Here is a 12,860-nt window from a genome sequence, read left to right on the forward strand (position 1 = left end):
TCTAAGCGTGAGTCACGGGACGTTCAATCGCGAAGATGTGGAAATTTTGAAGGACTGTTCAATGAGATGTCCTGCAGCAAAACAAATATTGACATCGACCAAAACCACATGAAAAATTGCATTTGAGCCACTACCCCCATTACAGTAGCCTATTAAAAACACACTATATAAAAAAGCCTATTTGTCTCAACAGTCGAATTCGAGTCACTACTCCCATTACAATAGCCTATTAAAAACATTCTATATAAAAAAAACTATTTTTTCTCAACATGCCGACATGTCAAAACATGAAAATTAAACAAGTGATTATAACACAGTAGCCTATATACCCTTACCTCAAAAACAGGTCAGCGACAATGCTCGGGAACAGTGTACACCTGTTGCAGTGGTCGGTGATCGGTCGGTCCCTGTGCTCTATTCTCCTAGGACTCCGGAGAAGCAGCATCTATCTTCTGCGCAACAAGTGCAGAGGGGGAGGGCTCACCTAAGTATGATCCAGCAGTTTATATAGAAATGTAGAAGATTATTTAATCAATTTCAGTCGTTTTTGCATAATCCATAATATTTCAATCCCGGCCAATTGCTCACCAGAATGATACATGAAAAGGTCTGGGTGCTGGAAGGTTCTTGGATGCTCATAATAAAGGTGGAGAGACTCCCCACGAGCCCTTTAAACGTCTTAGAGGTCTCTGATTGGTTGCCTGCTCTCCAGGTTTCACTTGTCTTGACAGACAAAGCTGATGTGCATGAGGATATGGGGAGCGCGCTCAACTGCTCAACCAGGAATTTATCATTATACCGACATTAGGCTGGCCCTATGTTAAGGTTACATTGCGGAATACAAGGATAACCACAAAATCAACAACAATTGACATCTCGTTCTTCTTTCCTAAATGCTATTGTTGTCCCGAGCCCAATCCTGATCCAAGACCTGTTGAGAGCAATATGGCGCGACAATGCCCCCACGGAGCGCTGAAATGTCGCGCCACAAGTCCCGCGCGTGTGCTACACTTTACACTCAGCATTCCATACCTTTTGTCAACATTTAGCTAACCCCGTATTAACTGTAGGCTATCAAATAGCACCATCCAACTGCAGAGAGGGAAATATGAGAGGGAATTCCTACACAATAGCATCATAGGCTATAGCAGGTCTAGGCCTACTATAACATATTACGGTATCTGAATTATTTCATTTTAAATAATGTAATGTATATTCAATTTGTCTCCAACTATAATGCTTGTGAAATAGAATACAAAATGACTCAAGTTGCACAACTTCACTCCTAGGGAATTAGCGTAATATTGGGGGATGACCTAACAAATTAGCCTACTCCAACAAATTATTGACATTTTGAGGGATTTTGTATAATCCCTATGGACATCTAGTTTTTCTCTTTACTACAATCCACAGTTTCTAAATGACAACACCAAAAAACCTGCCTCCATGGAAAGCTATCTCCGCTCCTCACATAGGGATGCACTGCTGCTCTGTGGAGATATAGTGTACTGCAGCTTAATTTGAGCAAGTTTGCGACAGCAGGAAAATAATCCTCCAGCAACAAGAAATGTGAATTATTATGTGGATTATAAATCATATACATTTTTGTAGGGGTTGGTACATTTTTCATATCGGAAAATCAAGTCTGATATTTCAAGGTTTCAAAAAAACTCAAATGCCAACAACTATAAATGTTCTGTATTTCAGGAAAGTTCTCCTGCAACTGGGTGATCATATTAAGATCCTACACACTATACCTAGAGAGCTGAATCAATTTGTACTGATATGATAAAACTGGACAGGTGAAAGCAAATTCCCAGCAGGTTGGTGCATGTAGATCAATGCAAATGAAGGATAGGGCATGAGCAGAGGAAACCACATAAGACATTGAGATGCTGCCCATGGTGGTTTCAGCATCTTCAAACAGATGGCCCCAGACCTAAGCCAGTAATAGATCAGAGATTTTCTAGAGGTTCGCAGAGATTAAGGATCCTAACCTGACCTTACCTCACTCTCCCTCACGCACAGTGACCTGTCCTGCAATATTTTCCCTTTCACAGGCTTCATTTAACCTCTGTTGTAGTTGCTCTGAATCCATAGTCGTGGGAAGTAGGGGTGCTGAGGGTATTAATATATTAATATAAATTATATATATTTTTTTCTCACAAAAGTAGTGCACTGGGCATTTACTAGTATTAGCGGACCGATATAGCGGGCATCTCTGATTTGGCAAGAAAGGTGGTTGTATAATTAAGAACAGTATCTTGCAGGATTCAATAGTTGGAATTGTAAGAGTTGTTGCCCTGTCCCCTTCTCTTCTAAATCCATTCTAATGGAATCCAGAAAGAACCAAACCCTGTCTGTCTTCAAATATTTACATCAAAAGGCATCAAGTTATGGGCGACGACACAAAACATCCACATCAAAATAAATCTTTTTCTTAATCAAATAACATGGAAACCACCACTTTTTGTGCAGTATTATTTTACCGTTCTTACAAACCACTTAATGTAAATGTACGTTACTGTATTGTACATAGGCTGGTCATCTAGGTTTGTACCTGTAGACTTTCTGTCACTAAAAACAATGCACAATACAGTAATTGAGTACATTGAGACATCAAGTGGTTTGCAATGATGTGATGACGTGGTGCAGTTGGTAGACCATGGTGCTTGCAATGCCAGGGATGTGGGTTTGATTCCCGTGGGGGACTAGTATGAAAAGGTATGTAAATGCAACTTATTTCTATGTGAAAACTGAAATTGTCTATTCATTCCTTTTCCATTTTAGTAGACACTCTTATCCAGAGAAACTTACAGTAGTGAGCGCATACATTTTCAAAGTGGAAAACATATATCAACCAAATATTTTTAAATCCACAAGTATTATCAGATAATTATCAGACTCAAATTACAAATGCTTGTAAACACTCAAATACATTTAGGTTTTAAAAAAATCACAAATGTAGTGGATCCCCCAATACATTTTTATAATTAACTGCCAACATGCCTACATTCCATTCAAATAATGCAGTCAACCCACAGCCGGTCACTGGCTGAAATCAGTTGATGATAGGACTTAGACAAGTTGTAAATGCAACAAGTACTGACATTGTTTCATATAATAGCACTCACAGCTTTCCCCCACTTTTATTTTTTATTTGGACATCTATGGTCTGTTTACATATTTTAGTGGCTATTTATACAGAAAATTGGTATAAAACCTGTATAAACTATATTTATAATTATATGACAATATTCTAGGTTGACAAACGTGTTATTACTCCATTTGTGATATATTACATAACTTACGCTACTTTTATTTTCCTGCTTTAAGTAAAATCAGGATTATGCCTCTACTGCCATTCATTCTAATTAGACTGGTTAGGATTTCTCCCTGACCAATATGGCTGCCATTTTCACCCATTCTGGAACTTTTAGGGTTTATGACATAGTCGCTCTAGTAATTTAATAGAATCTCTATTGCGCTTGCCCTGTAACTTGAGGGTTGGTGGTTGGAGCGCCGAGCTGGCTGTTTCCTCTCAGTTGTTACATTTGTGGCTGTAGTGGGAAAATACTGCAGACTCTCAATCATTACACTGTTAATAGTGGGCATACTAAAGAGCCTTTGGGCTATGCGCTTGTAGAAGAGCGGGTTCACAAACAGTAGGCTAGTTGCCTGAACAGATCTGGGGCAAAGCAGAGCTGTGAATGCTGGGACAAAGAAGAAGTGGGTCATTTTATGAGAGTGGAGCATGAATGACTGCATGTAAAAACTTAGATAAGCCAGTCCAGCTGTTGCAGGCTGTCTGTCACGGAAGGAAGGAGGCACCACATGGTTTCAAAATCCCACTGGGCACAGACGTCAATTCAACGTCTACTCCACGTTGGTTCAATGTCATTTAATTGAAATGACGTGCAATTAACGTTGATTCAATCAGCGTGTGCCCAGTGGGATGTTTCCAGGTTCGTTTCTGGTCAATCACGAAGGGACCTGGTGAAACAGGGTAGTGTTTGACCAGCTGTTCTTATGGTTGCTAGAGGCAACAGCAGTGTTTGTCAAGAGAGGCCTATGGCATACAGTACGTCTACAGACGGGGGTCTGTTGTAATAGGGGATGTCTTGTAATCTGTCATTATTCACCTGTTTTGCATGACGTCTAGCCCACTTTACATGAGGACACTGAAATCAGGCCACGGTATATGGTCTAGCTATGATGTCCTTAAGGGGTGATTATAAAGGTCATCAGACCAATCAAAAAGGGGATTATAGTACTAAAAGCAACAACATTGACCATATTCATAGAGAGTCCAAAACTAGAATTTGTCAGTTTGGTTGTGCCCTGAGGATAGCTATATTATATTGATATAATGCATTTTTCAAAGGGACCATTTCACCAGCAGGTGTCTCTATTTCCAAAACCTAACACAAACCCACGCACACACACCCACAGAGAGGCTGCGCATAAGAGAGGCTGCACACAGATAACAGGATATTTACAGTATCCAGTTTCCCACAATCCTTGTAGGTTTATTGACGGTATTGAGGGTTCGTTTTACACACAATCTACTCCAGGGATCATCAACTAGATTCAGGCGCGGGACGATTTTTCTTGAGCAGATGGTCAGGTGGCCGGAACGTAATTACAAATAATTTATCAACTGCAAAATGACCGCAAGAAGCCCAAACAGATATAATATTAGACTAAAACAGAATAATTTCAAACCTTGCTGATATTTGTATATGGTCACATACTGTATATATCTCTATTATGCGTGGGAATACTTTGGAACAGATTTCCAAAATGAAAATCACTTGGAGCTGATTTGCTGGTGTTTTTACAGTATTTTACGTCCAACAATAAAATAAACAAATATATATATTATTATTTTTTGCTCAGAAAACGCCAGCTGGGGAACCGTTGTCTACTCCCTGTGGCTGCACTGTTATTTTCCTTTCACCCTGCATCCACTTCAATGCAATTTAGGCATTGGGGTCTGTTGTTAATAGGGGTCTCATTGGGGCCATTAAATGAAACATTGTCTTTCCTATGAGAGCTAATTGGGATGAAACAGTCTGCCAACTAGAGGCTCAGTACATAGGGTGTATGAACAAAGAGAGAAAATTATTGCAGATTCTGAAATCTGCACGAGCAGAATGAGAACAAGTCACACATGCAGTAGTCTCGCGTTACCAAACCTCCAAAATCACGTCGTTGTAACGCCTCCCTTGGATAAGCCTGGTTCTCGACGAGGCTACGCGTACAGTAATAGAGTCGTAGACAGTTTGAAACATATATATATATATATATATATATATATATAATACATTTATTATAAAGTATTCATAATACAAAACATAGATATAATTGGTATATGACAGCATTTAACAAGTAATTTATAAACATGTAATAAATGATTTAATGACTGCATATAGACAATCTAGGTTGTGCTGCGTGGTTTTGACTGCAATATTGACTTAAATCACCTCACTAAAGAAATGCGCAGACACGACGCTTCTGAATGTGGCTATATTAAATACACCCGTGAATAGACTGTCCCTAATGTAATTGTGGAAGTTTTGTTTACCATATTTGGCAAGATAGTGACACAGCGCGCATGGGAATTGGACAGGACCGGCCGTCATTCACAAAATTCCACCCCCTAGAACTTTGCAAACAATGCATTGACTCACGGGATTTGTAGTCCAAAACAAACAAATATAATAAATCCTCATTTTTGGGCACATAATCCTCTCATATTTGACGTTACTATTTTATATTTTCATGAACATGTGAACTGTCTAGATTCTAAGCATTTCCATATTATTTTTTGCAAAATACTGACAATTCCTGTCTTGTGATTCGAGAACATGGAATAATTCATCAAGGTCCCTTAGTTATGGCAGGACTTTTGCGGCATACAAATCCCATTTGCAGTGCTTTCTCTTCACTGGCTGCCGGCTGGCGTCACTCAAGGGGCACTACTGCTCCTACAGTAAATATTTGTGTTTTCGCAACGGGTTGTGATGGTGAACGACTGAGACCGAAAAGAGAGGAATAAAACCACGAATATCGAAGTCTAGACACAATACTACTAGACGCGAGTAGGAATAAAGATTCAGCGCAAAATGGAGGAGCTCAAACACCAAGTAATGATAAACCAGTTCGTCTTGACAGCGGGTTGTGCTGCAGATCAGGCAAAGCAGCTTTTGCAAGCAGCACATTGGCAATTTGAGGTATGGGGTTAGCTACGATCAGTAGCGAGATGGCTTGCTAATGTTTATGTTTGACTGCATATGTGACAGACAGTAAATGTAGTTTTGACCGGGCAGCGATTTTCGTTGTTGTTGGTCATGGCCGAAATTTGATGTTGCACAAGAACATTCGAAGAGAAAGATCAGTATCAACACTTAATAAACTCAACTTCTAACATGTATTTATTTGTATTTTTATCGAATTGTGCTATTGTATTTGTGCTTTATAAATATCCGTAGTATCCATTATGTAAGGCTGGAATGGGAAACGTTTACCCAGTCAATATCCAATTATAATTTACTCTAGCGATTAAATTAACCTGTTCCCATGCAGTGGTTAGGCGAGGCTAGAAAATGCAATTATGCAATGAAGACAACCGTGAAGACAACCGTTCGTTTGTTTTGACTGCACATGATTGTTTAGTCTGCACAGAAAAGTGAAATAGATTTTTCACATCACGTTTGATTCAGCTCCATTGTTTATGTGCTGAATGTTTTTGTAAACACACTGTAATTACATAAATCTCTAAACAACATGGATTTATATTGATTTATAAAAATAAAAAAAATACATGTTCTGTGTTCTATGTATTAGAGTCTAAATGTAATTGATCAAATTATATTTTATTTTTGTTTTAGACTGCCCTCAGTGCCTTTTTTCAAGAAACGAATATTCCATACGGTCACCATCATCAAATGGTGAGTATGGGCTCCGTATCGGAATGCAGTCCACTCTTCACCTTAATCTTTTTTTAATATGATGGTGTCATTTATTTTTAACAGTGTCAATAGTAGTATAGTAGAACTTCTCTTAGTTAATTAATTACTTAGAAAACGATAATTATGATGTAGCAACAATAACAAAGCACATGTCGGCCATGTTGCGTAGTTGGGGGCTCTGTAAACAGAGGCATGCTTGCAGCAGCAGCCACGTTCTTTTCAGCCAGCACAGGCTGTGTTCGATCAGAACGTTGGTGATCATGGAATGGACAGAGGAAAGTTGCAGATGGATTCGAAGAATATGTCGGTGATATGTGGACTGCATAGTGGTGGATACACGTGAACGGATTTCACATTCTGTGTGCCACAAACACCATATATTGTAACATAGTCCGATAAATGGAGACACCAGGTAATGTCATTTCCCAGAAAAGGACAGCCAGTCCCTGCTGCTGCAGTTGTCTCCATTTGTCGGACTATGTTACATCATTATGTGTTGTTCTACGTGTATTACATGTGTAAAGCAATAGAGGAAACAACATCTCAAGCATAACATTGTCAGTCAGTCACTTGTTATGGTTTTGTAAGCACTACACTGCCCACTCAGTGGCACATAGGCCTTTGTGTTGAGCTGCATGTCATGGCAGGACCTAGCAACAGCTGCATTCTGGGACACACCATAGATGAGGATTTGGGGAAATGTTGATCAGTTTGGAGCTGAGCAGAAACCCATCGCTATGTTTGTCCAGATTCTCTCTTTGTCAGGTGGCCTCACCACCTAGTGGACATTTTAGTGTTCATGCTGCTGTGTCAATGCAATGATTGGTATCAGATATATGTTTTATTTGTGTGCATGGCATGATGCTTACAGTACAGTGTATTCATCCAACACTGTTTATTTAAACTGGAGAATATGGTGTTTTACCTGAATCTTTTGTGATTGAAAATACAACACTGTAGGAGTGATTCAACCAAGACCTGATGACATCTATTAGCTGTGCAGAAACAATACTTCTACCTTCCAACCTTTTTTTTAGCCTATATGTGTGTCACCTGAAATGACTTTTTTATTTAGTAAGTCAACATTCTCGCAGATATAGGTGAACCTGGGTCGTACACTTGTATTTGTGTACAGTAGCCTGTATCATATCAGTAGGGGGGATTTCATATCCATAGACACAGAATAATGAACCTCCGTCTCAATACTGAACAGTTGGCTCTGTGTCTGTGTGTGTGTGGTAGTCTTCTTCATGACAGGCTGCAGCCATTGCCAACCCCCTGGAGCCTGTATGTGTGGCTTGGCTATAGAGACTTAATCCACTTTGCTCCAGTCTTTCCTCTGACTGACACACTTTATAGTGATTGACAGACCTGATGGATACAGCTAAAGCGCCGTAAAGGAAACCGGCATAAACCAGGTCCTGAGCAACTGTACTGAACATTAACCATGTCAATGCTCTACAGTACAATACACATGAATATAAATCTACCCCTAACATGAATGGTAAGATACTTAGCTATGTGTTTGTATGTAGTGTTCTAATGTATGCTAACCTCTTGTCCTCAAGCAGGTGGAATTTCTCTATTCTATGCTCATGAATTCACATAAAGGTTTATCCTCAGTATAATGAGATGATGACTGTTCCAGAGTATACTATAAAATATTATCTTTATTAATTCTGACTTTCCTTTAGCTAAGTCTAAATCGTATTTACCCTAGCATCAACACATTCTACCAATGAGCTTTTTCCAGCTGGAGATTGATCACCAATTAAATATGGACTGGTCCCAGTCGCGGCATGCAGAAGCCCCTGTCTCTTCTTGCATAATGTTGTGAAAGGTGGGAGATTTAGCCTAACTTAAGCTTTTTATTATTTTTTCAGCAGCTATTGCAAAGCTAGAGGAGTGCCGTGCCCTTTCCCTGGCACAACATAAACAAACGTTAAGCTTTGCACAGACACAGATTTGATGGGTGTGTGTTTGTGTGTGTGTTTGTACACAATCTTTTTTCAGAGAGCATAACAGGCTTCAAATTAGTCGTGTTTATTGGATAGAATACTAATGAAGCATCCTCTGTTTGACAACACAAAGACTAATGGGCGTGAAGCAGACCCTTTACTGTGGACTTCAGTTCTGTGAGCCTGTTACTGATGTAAGGGGCTTAGTTAAAGCCTGTAGTTAAAGTGAGACTTAGCCTAGCCGTGGTGGAGTTAGGAGCCTACTACTCAGTGAGGAGCTTAGGACCGAAGTAGCCTTTCTGGTACAGGTCTAGGATCAGCTTTCCCTCCCTAAATCCTAACCTTAACCATCAGATGGACTAGAGACCTATAGACCTTTCAAATCAGTGGCGAGGGGAAATGTACTCCTAAACTCCTGCCGGCTGCCTGGGTAGATTCCCTCCCTACCCTCCACCCTGCTGCCCTGCCCCTCCCTACTCTCCCTCCTGCTCCGCCTGCCCCCCCCCCTCTTCCCTCCACTCTGCCCCTCCCTACCCCCCACTCACTCCCCCAGCCCCTCCCTACTCTCTTCCCTGCTCCGCCTGCCCCTCCCTACCCTCCAGCCTCAGCCTCCAGCCCCCCCGCCCTTCCCTGTACTCCTCTCCGCCTGCCCCTCCCTGCCCTCCCCCCTGTCCCACCCTGGCTGTCTCTCCCCCCCCGCCCTTCCCTGTACTGCTCTCCGCCCTCGCCCCTTCCTGTCCCTCCTGACCCAGCGGTCCTCAGAGGCTAGCCTATGCTCAGCCATGTTTAGGTTTTCCTCTTTGTTGTGTCTGCTCGGCTCTCCCCTCCGCGGTTTCCCTCTCCATACACTATCTGCCCATACAAACAGTGCCACCGCAACACATTCCAATAGGAAGCCAGACTCCGGCTGTTCCAAATGGACTCTTTCAGAGCAGCAGGGGCCAGCTAGGCTGCAGACACAGAGCTAACTATCTGGCTATGTTTTGGGCCTAGACCGAGGTCACACTGCACCTCTATGAGGGTGTGAGCTGGGGGACTTTCTGAATAGACAGAGGTCACACGGCACCTCTATGAGGGTGTGAGCTGGGGGACTTTCTGAATAGACAGAGGTCACACGGCACCTCTATGAGGGTGTGAGCTGGGGGACTTTCTGAATAGTCAGAGGTCACACTGCACCTCTATGAGGGTGTGAGCTGGGGGACTTTCTGAATAGGAGGTGGTGAAACCACCCACTCTTTGAAGTGTGTGCGTGTGTGTGTGTTGTTGACTGGCGGCTTTGCTGGAGAGTGGAACTGAAAGTAACTTCTCTTATCTCTATCTGGGCCTTACAGCTGTAGTAAAGTGAATGGAGCATCACGTGACCTGGGAGAAGGAAGTGGGCTGACTTTCACTACAGCACATGTGACTGATCACTAACCTAGAGAACCAGCTACAGTAACAACCAGGAAATACAGTTTATAAAGCCTAGACTGATACAATATGCCTGTAGATTTGACTAATTTCATGTCACTATTGTATTATCAAAACCAGGGGATGTGACTCACTCCAACACAAATATACAGTTTGTGGATATGAATGTCATTGTTCATTCATGTCTGGTGTGATATTGTAGGTCTAGATGATCAATGAACAAACCATTAGACTCCATGTGTCGTCTTGTGGTCCAATGAACCACTCTTTACAATGCTGGCATTCACAGTAGCTGGCTAGCTGTCGTCTGGATACGCTGACGTAGTCAAGAAAGGATTGGACAGCAGAGTAAGTTAGCAAGAGTAGTTGAACATTTGTTTCCTGGAACTATGAATACTCTGATGTTGGGTGGGAGAGAGGGATGGGGGTGGGAGAGAGGGATGTGTGAGGGAGAGAGGGATGGGATGGAGGAGGGGGTGGGAGAGGGATGGGTAGGGGGTGGGCTGGGGAGAGGGGGAGGGGGTGGGAGAGGGGGGAGAGAGGGATGGGTAGGGGGTGGGATGGGGAGAGAGGAGGGAGATGGGGGAGGGGTGGGAAAGAGGGAGGGAGAGGAGTAGGGGAAAGATGGGGGAGGAGGGAGAGAGAGATGGGAAGAGGGGGAGGGGCGGTGGGGAGAGAGGGATGAGGAGGGAGAGATGGGGGAGAGAGGGATGGGCGGTGGGAGGGAGAGAGAGATGGGGAGTAGTTTCTGGTAACTAAACTTGTGATTTTGTTTCTGGGTGTGGCTAAAAAGACTGTTAGAAGAACTCTGATTAGCTGACACACACAAACAAACACACTCTTTCACACACGTACATTGTAATGTTGTAATATTGTGGTATTATACATTTTGTATTGTAGAAATATTGTGGTATAGAGTAGTGTGTAATAATGTGTTGTATTGTAGATATGTTGTGGTAGAGTAGTGTGTAATAATGTGTTGTATTGTAGACATGTTGTGGTAGAGTAGTGTGTAATAATGTGTTGTATTGTAGATATGTTGTGGTAGAGTGTGTAATAATGTGTTGTATTGTAGATATGTAGTGGTAGAGTAGTGTGTAATAATGTGTTGTATTGTAGATATGTTGTGGTAGAGTAGTGTGTAATAATGTGTTGTATTGTAGATATGTTGTGGTAGAGTAGTGTGTAATAATGTGTTGTATTGTAGATATGTTGTGGTAGAGTAGTGTGTAATAATGTGTTGTATTGTAGATATGTAGTGGTAGAGTGTGTAATAATGTGTTGTATTGTAGATATGTTGTGGTAGAGTGTGTAATAATGTGTTGTATTGTAGATATGTTGTGGTAGAGTAGTGTGTAATAATGTGTTGTATTGTAGATATGTTGTGGTAGAGTAGTGTGTAATAATGTGTTGTATTGTAGATATGTTGTGGTATAGAGTAGTGTGTAATAATGTGTTGTATTGTAGATATGTAGTGGTAGAGTAGTGTGTAATAATGTGTTGTATTGTAGACATGTTGTGGTAGAGTAGTGTGTAATAATGTGTTGTATTGTAGATATGTTGTGGTAGAGTAGTGTGTAATAATGTGTTGTATTGTAGATATGTAGTGGTAGAGTGTGTAATAATGTGTTGTATTGTAGATATGTTGTGGTAGAGTAGTGTGTAATAATGTGTTGTATTGTAGATATGTAGTGGTAGAGTGTGTAATAATGTGTTGTATTGTAGATATGTTGTGGTAGAGTGTGTAATAATGTGTTGTATTGTAGATATGTTGTGGTAGAGTAGTGTGTAATAATGTGTTGTATTGTAGATATGTTGTGGTAGAGTAGAGTGTAATAATGTGTTGTATTGTAGATATGTAGTGGTAGAGTAGTGTGTAATAATGTGTTGTATTGTAGATATGTGGTGGTAGAGTAGTGTGTAATAATGTGTTGTATTGTAGATATGTTGTGGTATAGAGTAGTGTGTAATAATGTGTTGTATTGTAGATATGTTGTGGTATAGAGTAGTGTGTAATAATGTGTTGTATTGTAGATATGTAGTGGTAGAGTAGTGTGTAATAATGTGTTGTATTGTAGATATGTTGTGGTAGAGTAGTGTGTAATAATGTGTTGTATTGTAGATATGTTGTGGTAGAGTAGTGTGTAATAATGTGTTGTATTGTAGATATGTAGTGGTAGAGTAGTGTGTAATAATGTGTTGTATTGTAGATATGTTGTGGTAGAGTAGTGTGTAATAATGTGTTGTATTGTAGATATGTAGTGGTAGAGTAGTGGTGTGATAATGTATTGTAGATATGTTGTGGTAGAGTAGTGTGTAATAATGTGTTGTATTGTAGATATGTAGTGGTAGAGTAGTGTGTAATAATGTGTTGTATTGTAGATATGTTGTGGTAGAGTAGTGTGTAATAATGTGTTGTATTGTAGATATGTTGTGTAGAGTAGTGTGTAATAATGTGTTGTATTGTAGATATGTTGTGGTAGAGTAGTGGTGTAATAATGTGTTGTATTGTAGATAT

The 12,860-nt window shown here is 40.7% G+C and overlaps 1 protein-coding gene across 1 annotated transcript in view; it reads left to right on the top strand.

The window, feature by feature from the left end:
- The first annotated feature begins 5,960 nt into the window (after positions 1–5,960).
- LOC120046760 (UBA-like domain-containing protein 1) overlaps positions 5,961–12,860 on the top strand; it is a 42,986-nt gene continuing 36,086 nt past the window's right edge. The window contains exons 1-2 of the mRNA XM_038992248.1: positions 5,961–6,236; positions 6,894–6,953. Of these exons, the coding sequence (XP_038848176.1) occupies positions 6,129–6,236; positions 6,894–6,953 (168 nt within the window). The 5' untranslated portion in view covers positions 5,961–6,128. The remainder of the gene's footprint in view (positions 6,237–6,893; positions 6,954–12,860) is intronic.

Source organism: Salvelinus namaycush, chromosome 4, assembly GCF_016432855.1.
Source record: "Salvelinus namaycush isolate Seneca chromosome 4, SaNama_1.0, whole genome shotgun sequence".
Taxonomy (NCBI): Eukaryota; Metazoa; Chordata; class Actinopteri; order Salmoniformes; family Salmonidae; genus Salvelinus; species Salvelinus namaycush.